The sequence below is a fragment of the Pocillopora damicornis genome, chromosome 7 (genome assembly GCF_964200805.1).
Source record: "Pocillopora damicornis chromosome 7, jaPocDami1.2, whole genome shotgun sequence".
Classification (NCBI taxonomy): domain Eukaryota; kingdom Metazoa; phylum Cnidaria; class Anthozoa; order Scleractinia; family Pocilloporidae; genus Pocillopora; species Pocillopora damicornis.
Window position 1 is genome coordinate 7,982,655 of NC_142676.1, and position 25,321 is coordinate 8,007,975.

The window sequence follows — 25,321 nt, forward strand, 5'->3', positions numbered from 1 at the left end:
ACATAAATGAATGGTCGCAAAACTATCCTTTGTTCTGCGAGAGATAGCTACAGAATTCATATCTCTAAAATTATATAAGGAAACGCACAGATCCATAAGGTAAGTTTTCGAATTGAAAGGAGACATCTGAAGTTGTGGCGGGAGAGGTTTCGGCTGTAAGAAATATTTCGGAAAGAAATTCGTTCATATGAAAAGTTAGTGATCAACTTGTCAATATGTACATTCGCATTTCGCGTGGAGACAGACATCTCGAATAAATGGTACAGAAAAATGAATGGTCGCAAAAGTATCCTTTGTTCTGCGAGAGATAGCAACAGAATTCGTCTCTCTAAAATTATATAAGGAAATCGCACAGATCCATCAGGCAAGTTTTCGAATGGAAAGGTGGACATCTGAAGTTGTCGTGAGAGAGGTTTCGGCTGTGAGAAATATTCCGGAAAGAAATCCGTTCTAATGAAAAGCTAGTGATCAACTTGTCAATATGTACATTCGCATTTCGCATGGAGACAGACGTCTCGAATAAATGGTACCGTAAAATTGGGTCGTTCTGGTGATAGCGAGAAAAGTAGGCAGTAAACAGCTGTTTACGTTCTGTTAGTTCTCGTTTCTGAGTCAATTCTTTTCCATACAAATCGTTCATGCCCTTGAGTTCCTAGTTACCCTGCAGAACAGGCGTAATTTCTTGCGTTTTTCAATTGGGCGGACAGATGCACAAGGCGGGTGCAAAGGGCATGTCACTCGCGCAGAAAAAAAAGTCACTATTTTCGAGTACGTGCTTCAGGGCGTGATCAAATTATGACCTCCTTTCACGTACATGTTCGCAACATAGACGTACTAAAAACATCGAATAAGTCTTTATTGCCAATTTCTATTACGTTCTCATAGCTTGAATTGGCTTCGCACAACTCAACAGCATAAACTAGATTCCAATTGAAACGCCTTGAATTAGATTTAAATTCTTATATTTTAGACAAATCGGACCAGAGGAGAATATAATTTTTGAACCCGTTTATTAGCTGGTAAGCTTTAGGATACTTTTTTTTCTACTTCACTATGGCTTCTCAGCTTAAAATTTGGGAAGTTAACCTGTGTCCCCTGTCACTTTACCAGGATGTACCCCATGGCTTTGATGTGCTTGTTTCCATTATCTGGCAAGTGCGTTGCCTGATTTCCACACGCGTTGGAGTCATCATGTAGACCTCCTGTGCCAAAACCAATTCGAGAGTCACAGGAAGAACAGTCATTCTGTTGGTTAGCAGTAATGCCGATTCTTGTTTTGGATAGACGAACTGTCTCCCGCCGCACTGAATACTTCCTTATTGCAGTGGGGCTGCAATGAGGCTTGTGAACCAATCGGTGTTTTCCACGTGTCACGACCCTTTGAGGTGTTGTGGTATTTCCCATCAGCGATAAGAGAGTGGAGAGTGTCGGCCTGCTGGTTGATGACAATGAATCTGAGCTGATTGTCGATCTTCATACCGAGATAGATTTTGGAGAAGGGTGTGGTCCAGTAGGTTAGTAACTTTGCCTCTTATAAGTCAAAGCCAGTATTGCCTCCTGGAAGGTTGTAAGCACTTCTGTTCCTCCAAAACTGGGAATCGTAATGGAATGTATCCTGAAATTTATAAAAAGAATAAAATTTGTATATTCGTTTTCAATTAGGTCTCACTAATAGCATGTTTCAGGCTTCCACTCAGTGAAGACAAGCGAGCGACTCATGACGACCCTTGACGTTTTTTCAAGGAAGCAGCCGAAGATTTTGTTCATCCCCTTTGTCGCTTCTCTTCACTGTCCTTTTTCAACAGTGAATTTCTTCGCGGATAGATTTTTACCTTATTGCCTTTAATCTTCATGATCGGCGTCCATCCTCCATCTCCACATCCAAAGTCTCCCATGTGACAGAAAACAGAAATTGGCTTTGAGTCTGAGTGCAGGGTAACCTCACCGCTCTTGATCGATCTACTCAATAAAAGATAGAATAAGAGAGGTGGTAAGTTTTGAGCTCATCTTTATTATTCTCTTTACAAAACATGACGCTATCTACATTGCTGATCCTAGCAATATGCAGGACCCGTGTAATATAAACTTCGTAATAGACCTCGATCACCGTAAAGACTATGTGGCTAAGTGGTAAAGTATCGGAGCGCGAAATCCGAAGGTCTGAGGTTCGATTCCTCATCATTTTTCTTTGTTCCAGGACCGTGACAAGACGAAAAACATATTTCTCTAAAAAAAGAATATTTTTAAAAAAGAGAGAATCAGTTAAAACTTGATAAGGGCAATGCTTGCATATTCTCAGTAGCTGACACAAAGTACTTTTCGATGAGGCGATTCCTTTAAAGGGAAAAGCTGGTGCGAACGTTTTTTAATCATAGATTGTTATACTTAACGCAAGATCATTTTCAGAAGTATAATTATTAGTAGTACTATTATTTTCGTATTCTCCCATTAAGTGGGTTGAATCGTTAAAGAAATCAATGAACTTAACAAGTCTATACTGCAGGAGAGCTTTATTGCATGACATCCTGTTTTTTAATGGGCTAAATTACTTCACAAAGCTACATATCCATCTTGACAGGTAATTTGTTTGACAAAAAGTTGAACAAAACTGAATTGAAGTCAATACTGAATTAGCAGCACAATAACTACTGCGGCTGAAACAAACAAGGAGAACGTCTTCAAAAAATAAAAATAAATTTAAAAACTCCTGCATTTAAACTTTTCCAGCATGAGTGTGAAAAAAATTAAGATAAGACGAAAGAGGTGGCTAAATTGGTATAAAATATTTCAACTGATGAACTTGGATGACAAGCTCAATAACAAAGAAGCAGTCTAAAAAAACAAAACAAAACAAAAAAAGAGAGAGAAAGAAATAAAATAAAATCTTTCACGATTGGTTACGAAAGAAATACACAAAAAACATCCGCTCATTCATCATCTATTCACTCACAGCATATATATTGGTTACGAATTTGAAAAAAAGTTAAAAAAGCTATCGTTAAGCGAATTTTTATTGGGACGATAAACTATGAAACCTCTTTTAACCGAATAACAGATACAGGTGCTTAACGGTAACTATAATTGAGAAGAACCACTCCTCATCGGAAATGAATAATGCGTAAGCTCACCTTGCGATGAGACAGAAACAGATATCAAGAAGCACCAAAGTCACAGAACATATATAGGAATCGAATACTTCATGACGCAGATCGCTTTCTGAGACCGAATTTTACGAAAGATGTGCAACTTAGTCGAATAAGTTTTATTTAATTTTCTCCTTATGGTAAAAACTTCCTGACTTTCTTTTAACCAATGATACCTGGATGTTACTTTATCGTTCTTTGTCTTAGTTTGATATCGATCTTTAGTCATTTTACCAACAGGTTTTCAATTCATTGAGAGAAAAAGGATCATTTTATCTCACTTTACTAAGTTTCTCGATGATTGCTATCACTAACAGCGGTTAAAGTTTGAAAATCGATTTCTGTATTCTGAGCAACAAACTTAACGGAAAAAATGAATGCTACTGCTGCCGTTCTTGGCTTGAATTTGTAGAAATATGGTGTAAACTATTTTGCCCTTATTAGGTCTAAAATTGTCCTCCGCCTTGAAATAAACTTGCTGAAAACTAGATCAACTGGCACCTCTTATAACAGCTCTTTATGAATATTTCAGAGACTTTTACTATCAGTCTATAGGTTTACATTGTATGACAAACTGGCATGGCAAACGTGACGGTAATCTTATCGTTCTTTGTTTTAATTTGATATATTTCGTTATTTTGCAAGCAGTTATTCAATTCATCGGAAGAAACTGAAAGACTGTTTACTAAGTTTCGGGGTGATTAATCGTACTGACATAACTACGGATAAAGTTTGAAAATTGTTTTTTTTCTTAACAAGAACCAAACAGAGAATATGAATGCTACTTTTGCTGCACCTAGCTTTGATTTAAAGGAACGTGCCAAAATTACCTAAATAAGCTTCATCCTTGGCCATCCTGATTTCGTTTGAGTTATTTAAGTGTCTTTAATGTTAGCCCACCCTAGCCAGCCTGTGTGGTTGAGGAACAAAGAGGGGGAATAACCTGCTTTTGTTACCCGTGCCCCATAAAATCACGTTAAAGGTTTATAAAACAAATAGCACTTTAAGACATGTATTTCCTGTTCTCGACAAACTCCAACATCGATTTTTACTACTGTTCTGTAACATTTCCGTTACGATTATTTCCGGTTACGTTTATCGCTTGTTTCCACTTGTTTACGCCCTAACACTTTTCACTGTTATAATCCATAAGTACTAAATAAATAAGATGATTAAAAGATAGGTAGGACGCAATTCTTTCATTTCAGCTCACATCAGCGAAAAGAAACAAAAAAAAGTGTTATATAATCAGACCTTTTCGGAATTGGTAACTTAAGAGAGATATTCTCGGTGTAATATCTCTTAGTTTTAGTGACGGAAACACGAATCCGCGAACATTTTTAAGAGACGTCATAGTTCCCCTTAAAAATTGCATCGACCGCGTAAGAAGGAAAGTTAGCTGTGAACTAACACTTTCACTTGGTAGTATAAAATTGATTGGTCAGTTTTGACGTGGTTGGCATTTCCTAAGTCCCAATCATCAGTGTGATTCGAACCACGTTTTTCTTGAGACTGATACTAAGACTGAAACTCTTTGCATTGAACTTACTACTTGCAACAACTACATTTGTAAAGCTGGATCACTTTTAGATCAGACTCTCCTAAACAGATGTCAACAACCACCACAATCGTATGAAAATCTTATTCACCAATTTTAAATTAAAAAAGGGCCGAGCACAACGACCCGACTGTACCTAAAGATCGAAAATTATCAATCACGATTGTCTTACGCACTTTAAAGTCCTACAACCCATGACATTGCGGCAGAACTTGTCAATCCGTTCGCATAAACCCGATTTTTACCAATCAAGCACAATCAAATCGAACTCAGCTTCTGCTTGAAAATATTTGAGCAAAAATGCCTTCAATTTTGTAGCTCATTTAAGAGTTTTGAGGCCAAGCACTTAAGATGGTAAAACTAATTTTTTTTTTCGAGACATGGAACGTTCAGTGATTGGCTTAACGCAACAGATGAATGATGGCAAGGCTGAGTTCTTTTTGAAAATAAGCAATTGTTAGTAGATCAACGAGGATCGAATAGATGCTAAGTTTATGCAGAAGACCTAAACGATGTTTTGAGTGATTGTTGTGGTTATTTCTGACCAGAACTGATATTAATCCCTATGGGTATGTCCTCGCCCTTTTTTTTTCTACTTTTTCACTTTTATCTTCTCTCCTCGTTACAAAATTTAAATTTGTTTTGAGTGATTCGATTGAATTACGCTCTTCAAGTGCAGCCTCACAAAAAGACAACTTTGTTCTGAAATTAGAAACTGGAAATCACCTTTGATAAAGTTCTCAACAAAAAATACTGCATCAGTTTGAACTTAATGTTTTATTAGTTCTTACCCCTTAAGCTACATATACTTTTTTAAGTCTATATGGGTGTGGCTCGAGGTCCATCAGCTCAGGGACAGTTTATTGTCACCCTTGTCACTGCACCAAGATGTATCCCATGGTTTTGATGTGTTTGCCTCCATTATCTGAAGATGGGCCATTTGCTGCCTCGTTTCCACACGTGTTGGTGTCATCATGATATCCTCCCGTACCAAAACCAATTCTAGAATCAGGGGTTACGCAGTCTCCCTCATTATTCCCAAGGAAACCAATCCTTGCTCTGGAAGAGCCGTTATCACTACCCGTAGCATTGAATCCTTCTTTGTTGCAGTTATGTTGCAAGGACGCCGGCGAACCAATAAGCGTTTTCCACGTGTAACGACCCAATGAGGTGGCGCGGTATTTTCCATCAGCGAGGAGTGAGTACAGTGAGTTGGCTTGCCTGTTGATGACAATAAACCTGAGCTGATGAAAAATCTTCATACCGAGGCAGATCTTGGAGAAGGATGTGTTCCAGTAGGTCGGTAACTTGGTCTCTAGCATATCAAAGCCAGTCTTGCCTCCAGCAAAGTTATAGGCATTTCTGTTGCTCCAGAATTGGGAATCGTAATGGAAGGTTCTCTGAAAAACAAGAATTACACGTTTGATTTACCTTTGTTAATTTTAATAATATCGAGAGTTTCTTAAAGGAGGCAGGGAGTTAACCTGCGTGCCGTCAATCTTCATGGCGAGCGTCCATCCTCCATCCCCACATCCAAAGTTTCCCATGTGACAGAAAACAGGAATCGTTTGTGAACCAAACATCAGCGGGTATACTTGGCTTCGTCGCGACCTTAAGGAAAAAGAGGAAGTAAAAATAAAAATTGTCAGCCTATGGGCACCCATTTGTGCCAAAATACCAAGCGCTAGTAACAAACTCAAATGTTAGTGCTAAAATACCAATCACCAGTGATAAAACTTAATCGTTCGTGCTAAAATATCAATCGCTAGTGATAAAACTCAAATGTCAGTGCTAAAATACCAATCACCAGTGACAAAACTCAATCGTTGGTGCTAGTCTCGATTTCATTTGTCATCGATTTTCATCAAAGATGAACCATTCAAGTCCTGCTTACTTTTTTGAAATCTGGTAAGGGACAGACAGACCGGCACGGACTCTCAACGTGGCTTTTGTAGTCTTGTCGCATTATTTTAAAAGTATATTTTTGCCCTCGCAAAAGAGATGTAAGAGATGATCGGAGCTTTTGTAAAAATTGTTTTCGGCAAGGGCTGGTTGTGTATCAGACTCCAATGCTCCATTAGTATTTTTTTTTTAATTTTTTTAACCGCCGAGTGGTGCGTTGTGACAAACGGCAATAAACGTTGGTAACCTTATGGCTTTTGTGCACGTGTAAGAGCCGATTGTCTTGATGCAAAGTTAATCCCTAATAAAGACCATTCCATGATGTTTTCTGGGTACCCTTTTGCTTTGAGGTGTTGTTTAAACGGTTCCATTCAATTAATCTCGTTCCGATTTATACCATAAAAATATTGGCAAATGACACTACCATTTTCATACCCATAGCGGTTCCATGTGTTTGGAGGAAGTTCTCCTCATTGAATTGAAACGAATTTTCTCAAAGGATTAAGCCAAGCATTTCCCTAAGGTTGTGCGTTGGGATCGGTGCATTATGGTTGTAGAACTTTTCGTATGCTTCACATACTATGTTCGTTCCTTCTTCTTGAGGTATATTTTTGTATAAGCTACAAAACGTCCATTGATACTAGAATTGTTCAATCTTTCCGTTTAGGTTTTTTCTTGTACATAATGTCGCGCGATCAGTTTTTCATATTTAGATTTGTACATGAGGTTGAAGTTTTTGGCAGATTACCAAAACCGTTATCCTCATCTTGTCTCACTAATCGTGTCTTGTTTTCTGGACCTTGGGCTCAGATTAGTATCTTTGTCTATCTTTGTTTTTTCGAAGAACTTGGTATGTTATCCTTTACATAGGATTTTTGCAGTTGTTATATAGGCTGGAGTAGCGTCTCCACAAAAGATGATATTTTCTCAGAAGGGCCGTCACAACCTAAGATTGTAGGTCTACCGACCGGTGTAGTTTTATGTATTTTCGAGAGCCTACAGAATATTGGTATTCTAGGTGGATTGGGAGTTTGTGAAAGCCATTTCTTAGTCATGTCATCAAGTCACCCATGTGACAGAAAAAAGAAACTGGCTTTGAGTCTAAGTGCGGGGTAACCTCGCCACTCTTTTCGATCTACTAAATAAAGAATCTTCTTTAAAGGAAAGATTCAGTTGAAATATGATAAGAGCCAAGGCTTCCTCATGTTCAGTAAATCACACAAAGTACTTTTCGATCACGCGACTCCTTTCAAGAGAGAAGCTCGTATGGAAGTTAATTATCAAGGTTGTTATGCTTAGTGCAACATTATTTTTAGAATTATTACTATTATTAGTACTGTTATTTTCATATTCTCTCATTAAATTCCGCTCCGGCTCTGATTTTGTCAGTGAATAATTGACTTACACATTCTGGTCGAAAACTTCCTTACACGTCGAAGCTGAAAAAAAGAAAAAGTATGCCAACAGCAATAAACCCTTCGAGAAAAAAAAATTGAAAGAAAAAAAAGAAAAAAAAATTGAAAAAAAAAAAAAAAGATGGGATGGCGTCCTGAATGCTCTCAAAGGGAAAATGTACATGTGGAATAACAGATATATAACATTGTAATCCAGGTTTAAGAAAGTAATTGGTCGCTATTAGAGAGAAATAACAGATTATAATAATCCTTAAGTACGAAAGTTATCAACTCCATTTAGTTGTGATGGCTATGAAATTCTCCATGAGCCAGTTTTTTGCACTAGTTTGACTTTGGTGAGCTTTGTGATTGGTGCAGATACTCACTATGCGAAGAGGATCAAAGCAATCGTGACTTGGTCACTCGTGTTTTTGTAATTTGCATTGTTACCGGCGTCTAATGCGCTAGATGAAAATCAAAGCAGGGGAAATGCGAACTGAAGCTGCACCCCAAGCCCCGCGCGGCCTCGCCGCTTTTACTTAAGCCGCTAAACGCTTTAAATGCACACATAAGACTGCTATCTACGTCCATCAAGAAGTTAGCTTGGTGTTATTTTGAATTCTCGGTAATTTCTAAGGAAGCATTTACGGAAGTTCTTATCGACTTACTTTATATCTATTTCTCGATATACATGATTATTGTAAACGAACTTCTCATTACAGTAGTCTAAACAGACAAAAACTGTACAAAAACTAGCTTAGAAAATAAAGCAGAAGAAATGTTACCCAAACGGCAGATATTTCCATCTCCATAGTATCCTCGTTTGCATGTACAGTTGTACGATCCCTTAGTATTGTTGCACACAGCATCAGCACTGCAATTGGATGTTCCCTCGATACACTCGTTTATGTCTGCAAGATTGAACCTCACTGATGTAGAGTATATTAAAGTTAAGTACAATGTACTTTAATAATTTAACCCTTAGGCTTATGCCAAAGATTTTCTGGTAAATATCAGGTCACAAACTGAGGATGACAGTCTTTAATACCATTGGGGTGCATCTTTCGTTAATGACAAAAAGGAATTTGATCGTCAATTGACCAATCGAAGCCAGTTTATTAATAATTTATTTGTTTAACTTCCCCTACGCTCCATCCATAGAGCTTATACAAAGAATTTTTAGTCACTGATGGAAATACTGACATCTCCTCCATAAAACGTATAACATGCAGACGTATTTTACCTTCCTCGCAAGTCCGACCCTTGAATCCAATCCAACACAAACACTGATAACTTTTGTCGGTAAAACCGCTGAGACAAGTGGAGTTGTTCTTGCAGGGTTTTTTTGCACAAGCACTCTGATGCAAAAATAAAAAAAAAAATCCTGGACATTTCAGTAAGACCCATACCCCTTGTCTTATAAGTCTTACTCCTTCTGGAGATGCAATGTTGTGATAAGACTTGTAAAAAGCCTCACATTCCAAATACATAGACTCTTAATCAAAATCAAAAGTAAGGGAGAAACAAGAATCGTTTTATTATGTTATGTAACTAGCTATGCTCCCATTTTGTGTTCTGCAAGTAAGCTAAGTATCGAACGTATTTAAATTTGTAAGCCTGAACATTTAAAATTGAACATTGTGCTTTTATTTCAGCTTTAAACAAAGAAACCTACGCTGCACTCGGTATTAAATCATCATAGCTGGGCAAGAGTCCACCTGACGTTGACCATGTGCGAGCCTCTTATAGCAAAATGATAACACACCAATGAAGCCCCAATCAATTTTCTCCAACTAAAATTCTCTTTTTTCGAGATTGGCAAACATACCACAATTGATCCTTTGCCAATTAGCATATAGATGAATAGCAATGACAAATGTATTTAATTATAATAATTGAAACGATGATTTCATGCTCGTGATCGTAAACGTAATTGCTATGATATCGTAGCATTTTTCAATTAACTACCTCCTCAGCTGAATGATAAAAAATAGGTTTCGTGCTTCCTAAAATCATCTAGTCTGATTCGTGCCCTAAGTAACATTGTTCTTTTTGCAACTGTATTTTCTTGCTGTGTTTCAAAATCATTCCTTAAGTCATGCATTCAAGGTGTAATTAAACCTTACCTCAAAGAAGTAATAATGCGAATTCTTTTTTTCTTTGAATTCATTGGGGTTGCTGTACTTATCAGAAGACAGCAACTCACACCAAAAATCACCTTCAGTAACCAGGTTCACGGAAACACACAGAGGATGGTGAAGGCATTTAAATGTGCATTCAAAGTCGTCGTACACCATAATTTCGTCAAGCTTAGGTACATCGAGATAACGAAACTTGTCCAACGAGAGCAGACCTTGCCTGGATATCTGTGATGAAGTAGCTAGTATGTCGTCGGGCTCTAAACTGGCTGCTCCTGTCGGTTAAGAGTACACGCGCCTTTTGTCGATATGTTTCCTTTGTTTTGTTTTTTTTTTCTAAATGCCTACTTTTAGGACTAGATGTTTGATGACACTTACTCAGGGACAACTAATTAGAGTGCATGGTCTACCTGCACTTGCCATGAATAATTGTTCGCGATTAAAAATTATTGTGACCGACAATAGATCGAAAAGGTATTCATTTCGCCAAAACAAAATGAGCTATTAAAATAAAAACCGGCGTAGATAAAAAGAAGCTTGCAGATCTTACCTAGATCCTTTTCAACCAACAGCTTTTGGCAGATCTGATTATGAACTTTTTATGAACGAACCTCGAATTATTTCAAACTTTCAAAAGTGATAATATTTTACACTAATTATTTTCTACTATACTTCCTTTTCCCTTTTTCTTAAACCTCTTTGTTTGTCTTGTAGTCGATGGTATCCATTGCCACCGGTGGAAGACTTGGGTGATGCAAGCGTTTATTACCAGAGATAAACGCACAAATAGGAAATTTACTATCTCAAACTCGCCAGTATACATTCAAGTTGAATAGGAGAAATTCAAAATTAGAAGCGCTGCTTTTGCTCAGCCAGGCCGTTATTTCTAAATTCAGTGAAGTACAGTGAATTGCTAAGTTTCCAAAAGGTTGAGCTACCCATTCTGCCAGAACTATTACAAGAAATTTTATAAACAGCCTGGACGACAGACGAGCTTTCTTGTAGAACTTCCTGTTCTACAGCCGAACAGATTCCTATTCAGAGGCTCCAAACGAAACATGAGTCGCACATTATATTTTTCCCGTGGACTGCGGACGTCATAGTCCATTTTTTAGTGAAAAAGTTGACAACGCGTGGGCAACAACCATTGCAGGAGACACATAGAATAATGAAGGCATAATTTAAGGATAAAAGCTGCATTCACACTGCCATATTTTTTTTCCATACCCGAGGGTGTAATACCAAACGAAAAAAAAAACACACTTGATTAACTTGGTTCATTTACTGGATATAAACGAAGAACCAGTCAAGTAAATCAAAATTTACATACGAAAGCAACGAAAACCATCTGCACTCTCCATTAAGTGACACTCACAAAGCTTAATCGAATTTAAAGTGACTGCACTTTAAATACTTTTCTTAGGAACACTTTCCAAATTGACACTAATAATGACTTAGGATTAACTTGACTATTTCGAATTTATCTTGACTTTTAGTGAATTCCCTCTTTCTTCCTCTTTAATTGAATGATAAGACTAAAACAGATTCATGGCAAAATGTGAAAGAAATCGATTTTTTTAACCGAAATTCATTAGACCACTTCTTAGAGAGACTGCATCTCAACCACGATTGAGAGGGACTAATTTCCCCTCACTGACCTCCGCTCAGAAATGAGTAATGGGGAAACTAACCTTGCGAAGACACAAGTGCAGACATCATGAGGCACAAAACTAACAGAACGCAGATAATGATCGAATTCTTCATGGCTCTGAGCCCTCTGGAGACCGACTTCCCGAAAGACATACAAATTGACGCCTAAATTCTCTATCATTTTCTTTTTTTTAACTTCCTGACTTCCTTTTAACCAATGAAATCTGAGTATTGATGGTAGTTAAGGGGGTAACTATCTCTGGTAACCAATCGTAGAACGCTTTTTTGCACCAACACTCAACAAGCCTTGTGCGTCATTCAAGAACATAAAGACTAGACCACCAGGTGCATTTTACGATAGTTTGTTTTGAATATTTTAGACGCTTTTATTTTCATTTTATAGGTCTGCATCATGTGAAAAACTGGCAAGGCAAAAATACCAAAATTATAGGTTGGTCACGATCGAGATCATTAAAGTTACAAGCTGAAACTGGAGGTGCTGCAAGTGAATTTATGCACCTTACTATAAATTTGTTTTTATATACACTGACTATGATTTATCATAAAGGCTTAGCAATACTCATTAGGTAAACTTTGATAAATTATCACGACGTTGTGATATGAGGTGGCCAAACTAACTAGTTTTTACTGATTCTTTGATATATTTGTTTCCATTGTCTGACGACTGCGTTTCAGCTTCTTTTTATGTAAATCAGTCTGACTATTATAAAGAGGCCAGGCCACTTTCTGCTTTCAAAAATAACATCAAAGCTTGATAAAAATCATTCAGGAGGATAAGGAGAATTATTTCTGAAAGTGGTTCACGAAAAAAACCTAATTTTGCTGTATAATATAATTCTAATTTGTTCCAATTATGCAAACCGTTCATCTATCCACTCAGCTGAAATTTTCATCGGTTAATTAATCATAACTTAATAACTTTTTTAAAATATATTTTTTATGACAAAATTGCGAGGCGATTTTAATTCATTTTGAAATTTTTTTACTCTTCTTACAGTGGTACAATTGGTATATGCTAATATTTCTCATTCTCCTTCTCCTTTTTTATCTCCCATTTAACTATCGAATTATTCAGCAAAACATTTAACAAGGCATTGAGTATCACGAAATGTGAAATAAAAAGACAAAACGAAAAACGGCTGGAAGATGACAAGCTTTGACTGGCGTGCCACTCTTTTCTTCCTATCACATCATGTCTTCACCTGTCATTTATTGATTAGCATATGCACGCAATATATAGCCTGTTGTTATCTAGCGTGTCTTTGTGACCAGAGCACGGGATGTTTACTTTGGTAGAAAGATCTCTTAAAACTCTCGCATTTCATAAATTTGAAATGACCTGGCTTCCATAATAAATTTTTGAGGTCTCGGCGGAATGGCAAGGTCGACGATAGCGACCACATCCCCTAGCTGTCTAATCCTCGAAATCGGAAGCAAGTTGAATTAGAATCTCTTACTCAGAGGAGAAGCAGGCTTAAAATGACTAAACTCTTACCTGAAGTCCTATTGTTTCTCGTGGTTCACCTTTCCAAACACTGCGATGAGACAATCGACGATTCCGATGAATTTGCTGCTTTATTTCTTAGGGTTGATATTGGAGTCATAATGAAGCCCCTCTGTAACAGGTTTAATATTGAAGTCGCAACACAAGTAGATATTCTTTTAGTTACCAGTGATACTGATTAATTCGTGCTTTGAATCGAAAACCTTGGTCACCGTAGCACTCAACCCTTCCTTAGTACATTTCAGAGACTCTGAGCAAACGAGACTAAACCGGTTTCAACCTTCTATTCAGCTTTCTTCCTTTTTCTTTGTTTTCTGCCTTTTACTTAAAATACATCTGCATTTTGCAGCCACACTTTGGGCGCCGCTTTATGGCAGGTTATTGTTTCCTTGTTACTGAACCAAGATATACCTGCTATAACACGAGTTAGAGTTGACCGTATGCCCTCCTGTACCCAAACCAATTCTGAGATAAGGTACCCCTTAGGCTTATGGCAAAGATATCTGGTATCGGTTCACAAACTGAGATGTCAGTGTTTTAATACCACTAAGGGGCGTCTATCCTTTATGACAAAAAAATACTTTAAATTGTCAATTGACCAATCGAAACCAGTTTTGTAATAATTTCTTTGTATAACTTCTCCCAAGCTCCATCCGTGGAGCTCATACTAGGATTTTCAAGTCACGGACGGAAATTATGACATCTTCTCCTTACAACTTAGAATATGCAAACATATTATACCTTGATCGCAAGTCCGACTGTTGAATCCAGTGGAACACAAACACTTATTATTATTGTTAGTAAAACCGTTCAGACAAGCGGATTTGTTCTTGAAAGGTTTTTGCAAAAGTACTCTGATGCAAAAAAAGAAAAAAAGAAAAAAAAAATCTTAAAACGTTTTATTAAGACCCATAACCCCTTGTCTTAAGTCGTGCTTCTTCTGGAGATACAACGCTGTAATAAGACATGTAAAAAGCCTCTCATAACAGATATATAGATTATAGATTCTTGATCCAAATCAGAACTTATGAAGAAACAAGAATCATTTTATCATGATATGCAATTAGTAGTATTCCTCTTTTGTTTTCTGTAAATAAGCTGAGTATCTTTTGGCGACAAAGCACCAAAAATATTTATATTTGAAAGCCTAGATATTAAGAATTAAATACTGTGTTTTTATTTCAGCTTTAAAAAAATATGAAGTCAATATTAAAAACTTCAGGCAAAAGTTTTAAAATCGACCTGCCGAACTATATTAGTTTGTAAACTATCGCGGATTGTGAACTTTGATGGCTTTTGAACTTTGATGGTTTGACACTTTTGACAGCTTTTGTCTTGTAGAACCAATCAGATTATTTGAATATCCAAGTCCACTCAAGAAGTGGGGAGAAACACTCGACTACGTCTCGTGTTTCTCCCTACACTTCTTTCGTGCTCTAGCCGCTTCCTGCGTGCTTTATAACAGAACAGAGCACAGTCAAGGCTTCTCTATTTGTTAATTTATGTAACTTCATGGTCTTTTTTCGGACATTTTATTGTCTTCCCTGTCACTGGACCAGGATATATCCAATGGCTTTGATGTGTTTGTTTGCACCGTCTAACGAATTGGTCCATGCTTTTCTTTGCCACACGTGTTGGGCTCATTCTTGTATCGTCCTGTGAAAAAGCCACCTCTGGACTCACATGCCAATTCTTCCTTGGAAAGGCTGCTTTCAACAATGGTATTGACACTCCCTTGTTGCAGTTGTACTTTAGGAAGGCTTCTGAGCCAATCGTCGTCTTTCACTATCACGTCCCAGTGAGGCGTTGCGGTATTGCCCATCAGTAAGGGCAGGGAGTTAGCCTTCTTGTTTATGCAACAAAACTGAGGTGCTGGTAAAGATTCATACCGAGACAGATCTAATGGGAGTGGTGATAGCTATAGCAATGCATTGTAAATCTTAATTCGCGCGTTTGGTGAGCATGATGACTACATCAAGAAGTGGTTCAACCATTTGTATTACTAAGTGGTGATAACTTTTTTCATCAACGAGTCACAAGTCCAATTATCCCTCTAAACCGAACATCTGGCTCACGAGTTATAGTGAAATACCTTTTCACCGTCGTTTTTTCTTTTCTATACCCCGCCCCTGTGGCCCTTAAGGTCATCAGGACCTTATGGGTAAGCTTTGCATCTTATGGCCCGAATTAAAATTTTTTTCTCCATCTCTCTCCGTCTCTCTCTCTCTCGCTGTCTCTCTCTCTGTCTCTCTCTCTGTCTCTCTCTGTCTCTCTCTCTGTCTCTCTCTGTCTCTCTCTCTCTCTCTCTCTCTCTCTCTCTGTCTCTCTCTCTCTCTCTCTCTCTCTCTCTCTCTCTCTCTCTCTCTCTCAATAGAGTCTGAGGACCGAAGATTTCATCAGAGGTAATCTTAATCATAATATTGAATGCTACTTATTATTTTTTTTTTACTTTTTTATTAGCTCACACTGCGCAAAGCAGTAGGTATTTTAGCTGCCCAACTTACGCCATCGCGCACCGCCCTCAGAGGAAGATATTTGTCATAAATTTTCGAAGAAAAGAGCGCGCGGGGTCGTATGCTTCATATATTAAAGGATAATTATCACATAAAAAGGCTTTATTAGCTCTCGTAGATAAACCTGATAGCTGAAAACTGACCAAAAATTAAGAACATTTATCCACAGTGCGTGCAGACTCAATTTCCGTAAGAGAAAATACTTTGTCTTAAATGCCAAAAGCGATATAGTCACTGGGTTTTACTTCTTCTGTGCCGTTAATATTTTCCACTGCGGCTTATTTTGGTTTGTTATGTGCAAGCCGTTTAATGAATAGGTGAAGAATGAATCACACAGATGGATTTATGGTGTGACGATAAGGTTTCGTGAGCTCGGTAGAGACCATCCGGCTAACGAGAACGGAAACTCGTCACGATTTCCTAGTACACGGAGATCTACTTCGAGTGAGCTTGTACGGACGTCAAGGAAGAGACAGTGTTAGGGTTCCACAGTAGACTTTTATTCGAAGGGCACTCTGACACACATCATGCCAGAGTCAAAACTAGTGATCTCTAATCGGCACGCCGTCGTATGTAATCTAATCGGCACGCCGTCATGTATGTAATCGAAAAAGCTTCACAAAGTACTTGCTTAAATATGAACTGATGTGAGGTTCCATTGTTACACAAATCACAATATTTGAATAAGGACAAAAAGGAAAGGAAAAAAGTCTCTTTGACGTTAAACGAAAGCTACTTAAATATTCCATCTCTCAAAGAATCTCAAAATTAAAAGGACGGATACAATAAACTCGAGGCCATTAAAATAGGAAACTTAGATGAGAATTCACAGCTCTGATATAGAAAATATACCTATCTTAATTACAGTGGAGCAGCTTAGGAAATAAAAGTGGAACAGTAAATAAAAGTTTCTGCTTAGCTATGCAAGGTTGGTGTGGAAACCTACCTATAAACTCAGCTGCTAACTACCATGAAAACCAAATTTTCCAGATGGACCATTAACTCTTACATTTACCTAAAATTTCACTAGTAATGATGAACAAAAGTACCGACATGCAGGTGCATAATGAAAGCGAGTAACAAGCAAAATCTATTCCAAAAGCTACTGTGGTTTTTATACATTTTTTGATTTACTAGAATGAAAGAACTTGAATGAACTAGAATAAATTAAAAATGGTTAGATGTATAAGTTTACGAATAATTATGTTCCAACCAAACACACGGAAAAATCAGTAAATTTACCCGTAACAATGGGCAAAGCTGGATGTAAACGATAATTTGACAAGTTTTCTCTTCATTCGAACCAAAAAAAGTTTTTAACGTTGTGTCTTGGACGTTTTAGCCACAAATGCCAAGTTTTATTGACTTCATTTTAAATTCTTTTGTCTTTTTGGTAAAATAATTAAATTACGCCCAAGAAATTTAATCAATGGGAAAACCCTTTCATTTCTTCTGAAAGTATTAGCTAATTTCTTGCATGTCATGAATTAGATGTTCTGATATTAAACGTGATGAATCTCATTCGAAAGATCTCTCACGGAGCCTCGTTAAATAAGGAAGATAAAAACTATACCTTGAAGCCAAGTGAATAATACCGATTCTTGTTTTGGAGGCCCGGTTCTTAAACATAGCATTGAACCCTTCCGTGTTGCAGTGGCGCTGTAAGGGAGCTGTTGAGTCAATCATGGTCCTCCACGTTTTACGGCCCGATGAGGTGTTGTGGTATTTCCCATCAGCGATGAGGGAGTGGAGAGAGTCGACCTGCTTGTTGATGACAATAAATCTGAGCTGATTGTCGATCTTCATACCAAGACCGATCTTGGAGAGGGATGTGGTCCAGTTTGTCGGTAACGTTGTCTCTTGTAAGTGAAAGCCAGTCTTGCCTCCTGGAAGGTTGTAAGCACTCCTGTTCCTCCAAAACTGGATCGTAATGGAATGTACTCTGAAATTGACATATATATATATATATATAAATACAATTTTTGTTTTCTTACTTTCAACAAGATATCAATAAAAGTCTGTTCCAGGCTGCCACTCAGTGAAGACAAGCGAGCGACTCCTGACGTTTTTCAGGGAAAACCCGCAGATTTTGCCCATCCCCTTTGCCGCTTCTTTCCACTGTCTTGTATCAACAGTGAATTTATTCGCAGATTAAATTTTACCTTATTGCCATTAATCTTAATGGTCGGCGTCCATTCTCCATCTCCGCATCCAAAATCCCCCATTTGACAGAAAACAGAAATTGGCTTTGAGTCTAAGCGCAGGGTAACCTCGCCACTCTTTTTCGATCTAATAAATAAAGAATTTTCTTTTGAAATTCAGTGGAAACGTGATGAGGGCCATAGCTTTCATATATTCAGTAAATGACACAAAAAGTACTTTTCGATAATGCGATTCCTTTCATGAGAGAAGCTGATGTGGAAGTTTATCGTCAAGGTTGCTATGCTTGGTGCAATATTATTTTCAGAATTATTATTATTAGTAGTACTGTTATCTTCATATTCTATCATCAAATTTCGCACCAGCTTTGTTCTTGTTAGTGAATAATTGACTTACACATTTCGGTCGAAAATTTCCTTACACGTCGAAGCTAAAAAAAAAGGCATACCAAAAGTAATTGATTAACTTTTACGAAGCTTCTCGATGAGTCACTTAATAATCAATCGTACAGACATAACAGTGCTTAAAGTCTGAAAATCCGTTTCCATATTCTTAGGAAGAAACCAAACATAAAATATAAATGCTCCTGTTGTTTTCCTTGGCTTTCAGTAGTAGAACTAGGAGTGAGCAATTTTATCTCTCTCAGGCCCAAAATCGTCCTCCTCCCTCCCTGAAATAAATTGCTGAAAACTAGAGTACCTGGCGCATTTAACGACAAATCGTTATCAATATTTCAGAAACTTTTATTGTCATTATACAGGTGTACATCATATGACAAACTGGCATGACGAAAATACGAAAATATGAGGTTAACGTTGATCATGATCGAGATCATCAAACCATTGAGTTCAAAATGGTAGTTCAATATTTATCTATATACTAAACGATCGATTCTTTTTTCTATCCTTTGACTACAACTTACTTCAAGGCTTAAATGTACATTCATTAACTAAAACATGATATTTTAAATTCCGTCTGGCCAGTGAACAATTGCGTCATATGGTTAGTCGGTCTAAGTGCAAATGCAGTTTGTTTATGTGCGTAAGATAGGGAAAGAGTACAGAAACTGGATTTTTAAATATTAAAACTAACAGTAAGAACAGATCAATAAAACCACTTAGTGTAGCTGCCTGTCAGATTTCAGATTTTAATTCAAAACAAATCTTCTGCTAAATCTATTGAGTAGTTCTAAGAAAATAGCTTAGCTGTTCTCACCGACAAAGAGCTGTATAACGACCGCACTCCTTAACTATTTCATTGCAGGACGTCTGAGTAAAGGGTCTCGTGGCTTTTACGGCTCACAGTTAAAAATTTTGCATTTTGTGGGTTACGTTACTCTCTTTCCATTACGTTTTAAAGAAACATTTTCACGGTTAACTCAGTATTTTAGGACTAACCGTTAAAAAATGTCAATTTTCAAGCCTAAATGTGAAAGTCTTTTTCAGTTTTAAGGCTATCGGTTTATCTCCTGAAGACCCTCTGCTTATGACTCTAAGAAAAGAGTTAACAATTTGTCTGTCTTCCTTGCACGTGGATGTTTCATTAAATTTCTTTACAGACAAGGGATTACTCACCGGCACCCAAATCGATCCAGGGCATACAAACCGGAAGGGCGGCGCAGCAAAAGGATAAATGCTTACATGTGGACGAAAACATTCACGACTAAGAACTGTTAGTTCCTGGTTAATTTGCAGAACAGGCGTAACTTTTTCGCGTTTTTCAACCGAGCGGAAAAAAAGCGCGAGGCAAGCACAAAAGGGACACGTGCGAGAAAAAAATATGGGAGTCCTAATTTTCGTGCCCTTCCTTAGCTGCGCGGCTTCTCTGTGCGAAATCGACGTATATTGAACATCAAATATGACTTCTTTGCCAATTTTCTACATCACTTACAAAACCCTGATTGGCTTCGCAAAAATGATAGACCTTTGACTAGATTTCAAAAAGGTATGTTTTAGACAAATCCGACCAGAGGGGAAGTCAATTGTTTAATTAGCTTTTAAGCTTTAGGGTACTACATTGTCTACTTCCTGGTGGCTTCTCTGCTTAAAACTTTGGGAAATTAACTGTGATCCTGTCATTGTACGAGGATGTACCCCATGGCTTTAATGTGCTTGTTTCCATTATCTGGCGAATGCGTTGCCTCATTTCCACACGTGTTGGAGTCATCTTGTGCACCTCCTGTGCCAAAACCAATGCGAGAGTCACAAGTCCAGCATTTATTCTCCTGATTAGCAGTGATGCCGATTCTTGCTTTGGAATAACTAGGGTTGTGTCCTACCACATTAAATCCTTCCATATTGCAGTGGGGCTGCAGGGAGGCCTGTGGGCCAATCAGGAGCTTCCACGTGTTACGACCTAATGAGGTTTTGAGGAATTTCCCATCAGCGATGAGCGAGTGAAGAGAGTCAGCTTGCTGGTTAATGCCAATGAATCTGTGCTGATTGTCGATCTTCATACCGAGACATATCTTGGAGAAGGGTGTGGTCCAGTATGTAGGTAACTTTGTCTCTTGTAAGTCAAAGCTAGTCTTTCCTCCTGGGAGGTTATAAGCGCTTCTGTTGCTCCAAAAATGGGAATCGTAATGAAATGTATTCTGAAATTAATGAAAAAAAGTACAATTTTTATTTTCTTATTTTCAATAAGACATCAGTGAATCATCGTGTATCAACAGTGAATTTGTTCGCAGACGAATCTTTACCTTATTGCCATTAATCTTCATGATCGGTGTCCATCCTCCATTTCCGCATCCAAAGTCTCCCATGTGACAGAAAACAGGTATTGGCTTTGAGTCTAAGAGCAGGGTAACCTCGCCACTCTTTTTCGACCTACGAAATAAAGAATCTTCTTAAAAGAAGAGACAGTTGAAACTTGATGAGGGCCGTGGCCTCCATATACTAGTAAATAACATGAAGTACTTTTCGACGAGGCGATTCCTTCTAAGAGCGAGGCTAATGTGTATGTTTATCATCAAGGTTGCTATGCTTAGTGCAATATTATTTTCAGGATTATCATTAGAAGTAGCACCGTTATTTTCACATTCTTTCATTATATTCCGCTCTGGCTTTGTTCTTGTTAGTGAATAACTGACTTACACATTCCGGTCCAAAATTTCCTCACATGTCGAAGCTGAAAAAAATAACAGGCATGTCAACAGTTATAAACTCTTTAAGAAAAAAAGATGGGATAGCGTTTCGAAATGTTCTCAAATGGAAAATTTACACGTGGAATAGGAAATACACAACGTTCTTCGTTTCTTGTGTTTTCGTAGCTTACATTGTTAGCATTGTGTAATGCGCTAGATGAGAATAAAAGCAGCGGAGCCGCGAATTTAAGCAGCATCCTTATACCACTCGCGGCCTCGCCGTTTTAACTCAAGCCGCTCGACGCTTCAAATGCATGCTATAAGACTGCTGTCTACGCAGGCAAGCGTTTTCATGTCCATCAAGAAGTTAGCTTGTTTTTAGTGTGAATTCTCAGTAGTTTCTAACAAGGCATTTATCGAAGATTTTATCGATTTACTATATATCTATATCTCGATATACATAATTAGTACAAAACTTATTATTACAATAGTCTAAACAGACAGAAACAGTACAAAAACTAGCTTTAAAAATACAGCAGGAGAAATTTTACCCAAACGGCAGATATTTCCATCTCCATAGTACCCTGGTTTACACATACAGTTGTACGATCCCTTAGTATTCTTGCAAACAGCATCAGCACTGCAGTTCGTTTTCCCTGTTGCACACTCGTCGATATCTGAAAAGACTCTCCTTTAATTAGAACGTCAACGCTGCAATTAATTTTAAAACTAATGCAGATTTAAAACTAGAGTGAAAACAACAAATGGAGACCCACATTGGATCTCATGTTGTGAGAGTCTCGTCATTTTCCTGCAGTTATCTTGGCCATGCAGGAGTACCATCAACCCATCTGGGTATGGATTATTGAGCGCGATTATAACATACCGGAACTAAACTTTTACAAGTACTTTCAGAAGTTGTCCCTCTTTAAAATTCACCATTTTTATAAAGTTTATTACTTTTAAAAGTACAAAGTTGTCCGCCGCTTTGCTTGATGATACCAATAAGAAACAACATATATTTACATTTATCAGTATCTAGTTAATTATCATTAGACTCTCAAACAAGGCTCTGTTTTACCTTTGCAAGTCCGTCCATTCCCGGTAAATCCTGGTTTGCATTTGCAGCAATACGATCCCTCGGTATTGTTGCACATAGCATCAACACTGCAGTTGGATGTTCCGTTAGCGCACTCCTTTATATCTGTAAAATTCATGGCAACAGATTCAATGGGGAGAATCCCCAAACACATGACCAATTTGATCATTTTAAGGGTTGAAATGTGTGTCTCTAGTTTCCATTCCCTTGTTCGTTAAAATAAAATCAGGGCTTTGGTCACGTTTATCTTTGCAACCATCTCTAGAATATCCAGGTTTATTTGGACAGTTATAGGAACCTTTGGTATTGTTGGAAACAGCATTATATTTTTACTGTAGTCTTGTGTTCCTGTAGCACACTAATCGATATCTCAAAATGCTCTTCTTTAATTAGGACGTCATCATTGCAAATGTGAAAAAAAGATGTGAAAAACAAATTGAGACCTACGTGGGATCCGACGTCATAGTCCTGCAATTTTGAAGCAGCTTTCAAGCCAAGGGTTAGTTAAGAGCTGCATGGTTATTGCGTGAGTTTATTTAAAAAAAAAACGAACCTTAACTTTTACAGGTGCGTTAGAAGTTGTGTATAAAACTGTAGTCAACACGAGCTTACGACCGGTTTGACATGACAGGGATTACCTTTCTCACACCTTGGACCTTTGAATCCAGTGGTACACAAACAGCGATATCCTTTGTCAGTAAAACCGCTTTGGCAAGTAGAATTGTTATCGCAAGGGTTATCAACACAAGCGCTCTGAAGCGGAAATAATATCATACATTGAAATATTAATAAAATGCAAAATGAGCAGCATTTAAACCAACAATAATGATAATGCTAAAGATAGAAATATTGACATTGATATTAAAATTCAAGCAACAATTGCCACGATTACGACCGGAAAACTAGTTTTTTCTTTCACTTGAAATGAGCATTTGCTAATGATGCAACACCTACCTCAGCTGCATGATAAAAATAATCGTCTTTCTTCTCCAAGTCGTGTTCGTGTCTTTCGTGAGTAACATTATTCAGTTCACATTTGTAGCCTCCATGACCGCTCACTTGTTTATAAACATTAATGCTGACACAGTCAGGTTCTATATAACACATGTTGTCACAAAAACTCATCGTCAGAACTTCAACGATGCGAATGACGTGGTTTATAAGACGTTTGCCGTCAAATGCTTTTTCAGGGGTAAACTCCAACACGCGGCATTGGTCTGCGTCACAAAAGCCTTTAAGATTCATAGAAAAAGGAAAACACTGGTAAAAGAGATGGCCATAAGAGACGTAAAAATGATGATTATTAAGCATTTACTGATAGTTTCTCCGTTGGAATATATTCATTTCAACTCATCCATCTATTTGCTTCCCTTTTTATCTTCCATTTTAGTTTCTAGGTGAATACCTTTCTGGATAAATTGCAGACAATTATCCGTACTGCCATCTGCAGGAAACCTGCAGATGACAATTAATTTCCATGAAAAATGCACATATTTAAGTAAGAAGATTTTCTATTCGAAAATGCCCCAGAAATAAACAGAAGTAAATTTTCTCGGTAAAGACGAAGTTCGCCGGTTTTAATTTGTAAAGTGGACTGAATCGTTGAAGAAATCTATGAATGAACCAGATCACGGATCAAAGAACGTTTGCAAAGAGCTTGTCATTGCAGAAGATCTTTATTGCAAAACGTCTTCTTCTTCCGAATGAATTACTCCTCAAAAGCTACATATCTAACAGGAATCGTAAATTTGTCGATATCCCTGACGTTGGGAGTTATTTGCTAGAGAAAAATTTAACCACAACTGAGGCAAAAATCTAACTTTACCAGCGTAATAAACACAAAAACAACTCCAGCCGACACAAATAAGAGGACTGATGGGCATAACAAAAGAAGACTAAGGAGACAATAAAAATTTATGAGTGTAAATTTTTCACATGTTCGAATACAAAATACAAAAAAATTAATAAATTGATAAAGAAGGAAAAGAGAGGTAGAAAATATTACAATATATCAACTTGGATGACGGGCTCGATAAAAATGAATTCAATTAAGAAAAAAACCACAACAAAACAGAAACGAGAAATGAAAACCCTTTGTAATTAAATTTACGTAAAGGTACTCAAACAAACTATCTGCCCAAGAATCTTTCCATCACCAATAATTTACTTGGTTAAGAAGTTTAAGAAAGTGTTAAGCTATCTTTAAACAGTTTCCTATTGTGGGGATGGATCACAAAACTTCCTTTAAACATAGAACATGCAGGTGTTAAACGATAACTATGTTTATGAAGGACTAATGCCCCTTCTCTATTCCCGTTCATAAATGACTAATGGTGAGGCTAACCTTGTGATGAGACGTAAGCAAGTGTTATGAAGCACAAAAGTAAGAGAACAAAGATAAAAATCGACTTCTTCATCGCGCGGATCGCTAGGTTTCTGCGACCGGCTTCTGGAATTATGTACAAATTGATGCGAGAAACTTCTTTAGATTGTTTTTGTTATGGTAAAAGCTTTCTGGGTTTTTTTTTTTTTTTTTTTTTTTTTTCACCAATGAGACTTGGTGTTCTTCGTTTTAATTTGATATATTTGGCCCTTGTTCCAGCACGAAAACAATTCATTGATGAAAATAAATTAACTTTTATGAAGCCTCTCGACGAGTCACCTAATAATCAATTGTACGGACGTAACGGTGGTTTAAGTCTAAAAACCGGTTTTCATATTCTTAGCAAGAAACTAAACAGAAAATATAAATGCTTCTGATGCTTTACTTGGCTTTAATTAGTAGAAATAGGAGGGAGCAATTTTGCCCTTATTAGGCCCAAAATCGTCTTCCTTCCTGAAATAAACTGCTGTACCTAGCGTACCTAGAGTACCTAGCGCAATTAACGACAAATCGTTATGAATATTTCAGAAACTTTTTTTCACTTGAAATGAGTATTTGCTTATGACGCAACACCTATAAATGACCATAATATACGTGATGATGATGGTAATTATCGAAAGTTTATCCGTCTGAATGTTTAGGTATTCTAAATAAATGAAAAACTCCTGAATTAAGACGACAATATCGACAAGTATAAACTTTTCAAACATGAGAATCCCCCTCCCCCCCTCAAAAAAAAAAAAAAGAATTAAGCTAAGATGAGAGAGGTGGCTA

General features: G+C 37.4%; 2 protein-coding genes across 3 annotated transcripts; both read right to left on the reverse strand.

The window, feature by feature from the left end:
* Nucleotides 1–991: 991 nt before the first annotated feature.
* Nucleotides 992–12,050, reverse strand: LOC149042342 (uncharacterized). 2 transcript variants are annotated; one of them, XM_089212916.1, is made up of 8 exons: nt 11,827–12,050; nt 10,124–10,410; nt 9,241–9,355; nt 8,783–8,908; nt 8,009–8,042; nt 6,186–6,312; nt 5,780–6,101; nt 992–1,289 (listed from the first exon to the last, which is right to left on the reverse strand). In XM_089212916.1, the coding sequence occupies exons 1-8, from the start codon at nt 11,936–11,938 to the stop codon at nt 1,099–1,101; spliced, it is 1,314 nt and encodes a 437-aa protein (XP_089069042.1). In that variant the 5' UTR covers nt 11,939–12,050; the 3' UTR covers nt 992–1,098. The 2 variants fall into 2 exon arrangements, with proteins under 2 accessions (XP_089069042.1, XP_089069041.1); XM_089212915.1 differs by lacking the exon at nt 992–1,289 and having other exon boundaries at nt 5,472–6,101; nt 11,827–12,046.
* Nucleotides 12,051–19,998: 7,948 nt separating this feature from the next.
* Nucleotides 19,999–24,928, reverse strand: LOC149042343 (uncharacterized). Its single transcript, XM_089213031.1, has 8 exons — nt 24,509–24,928; nt 23,119–23,396; nt 22,803–22,917; nt 22,147–22,269; nt 21,617–21,742; nt 21,076–21,109; nt 20,682–20,808; nt 19,999–20,576 (listed from the first exon to the last, which is right to left on the reverse strand). Exons 1-8 carry the CDS (start codon nt 24,579–24,581, stop codon nt 20,058–20,060), a joined length of 1,395 nt encoding a protein of 464 aa, XP_089069157.1. The 5' UTR covers nt 24,582–24,928; the 3' UTR covers nt 19,999–20,057.
* Nucleotides 24,929–25,321: the final 393 nt, after the last annotated feature.

What these genes read in the sequence shown, in the direction of transcription:
- LOC149042342 (XM_089212915.1), bottom strand. Translation starts at nt 11,938, where the DNA reads ATGTCTTTCGGGAAGTCGGTCTCCAGAGGGCTCAGAGCCATGAAGAAT. An exon ending in CGCATTATTACTTCTTTGAG is followed by an intron (nt 9,356 to 10,123) that starts GTAAGGTTTAAT and finishes TTTTTGCATCAG; the next exon opens with AGTGCTTGTGCAAAAAAACC. An exon ending in GGGTCGGACTTGCGAGGAAG is followed by an intron (nt 8,909 to 9,240) that starts GTAAAATACGTC and finishes TCAATCTTGCAG; the next exon opens with ACATAAACGAGTGTATCGAG.
- LOC149042343 (XM_089213031.1), bottom strand. Translation starts at nt 24,581, where the DNA reads ATGAAGAAGTCGATTTTTATCTTTGTTCTCTTACTTTTGTGCTTCATA. An exon ending in GAATGGACGGACTTGCAAAG is followed by an intron (nt 21,743 to 22,146) that starts GTAAAACAGAGC and finishes GAGTCTTTTCAG; the next exon opens with ATATCGACGAGTGTGCAACA. An exon ending in TGAAGATTAATGGCAATAAG is followed by an intron (nt 20,577 to 20,681) that starts GTAAAGATTCGT and finishes CATTAATTTCAG; the next exon opens with AATACATTTCATTACGATTC.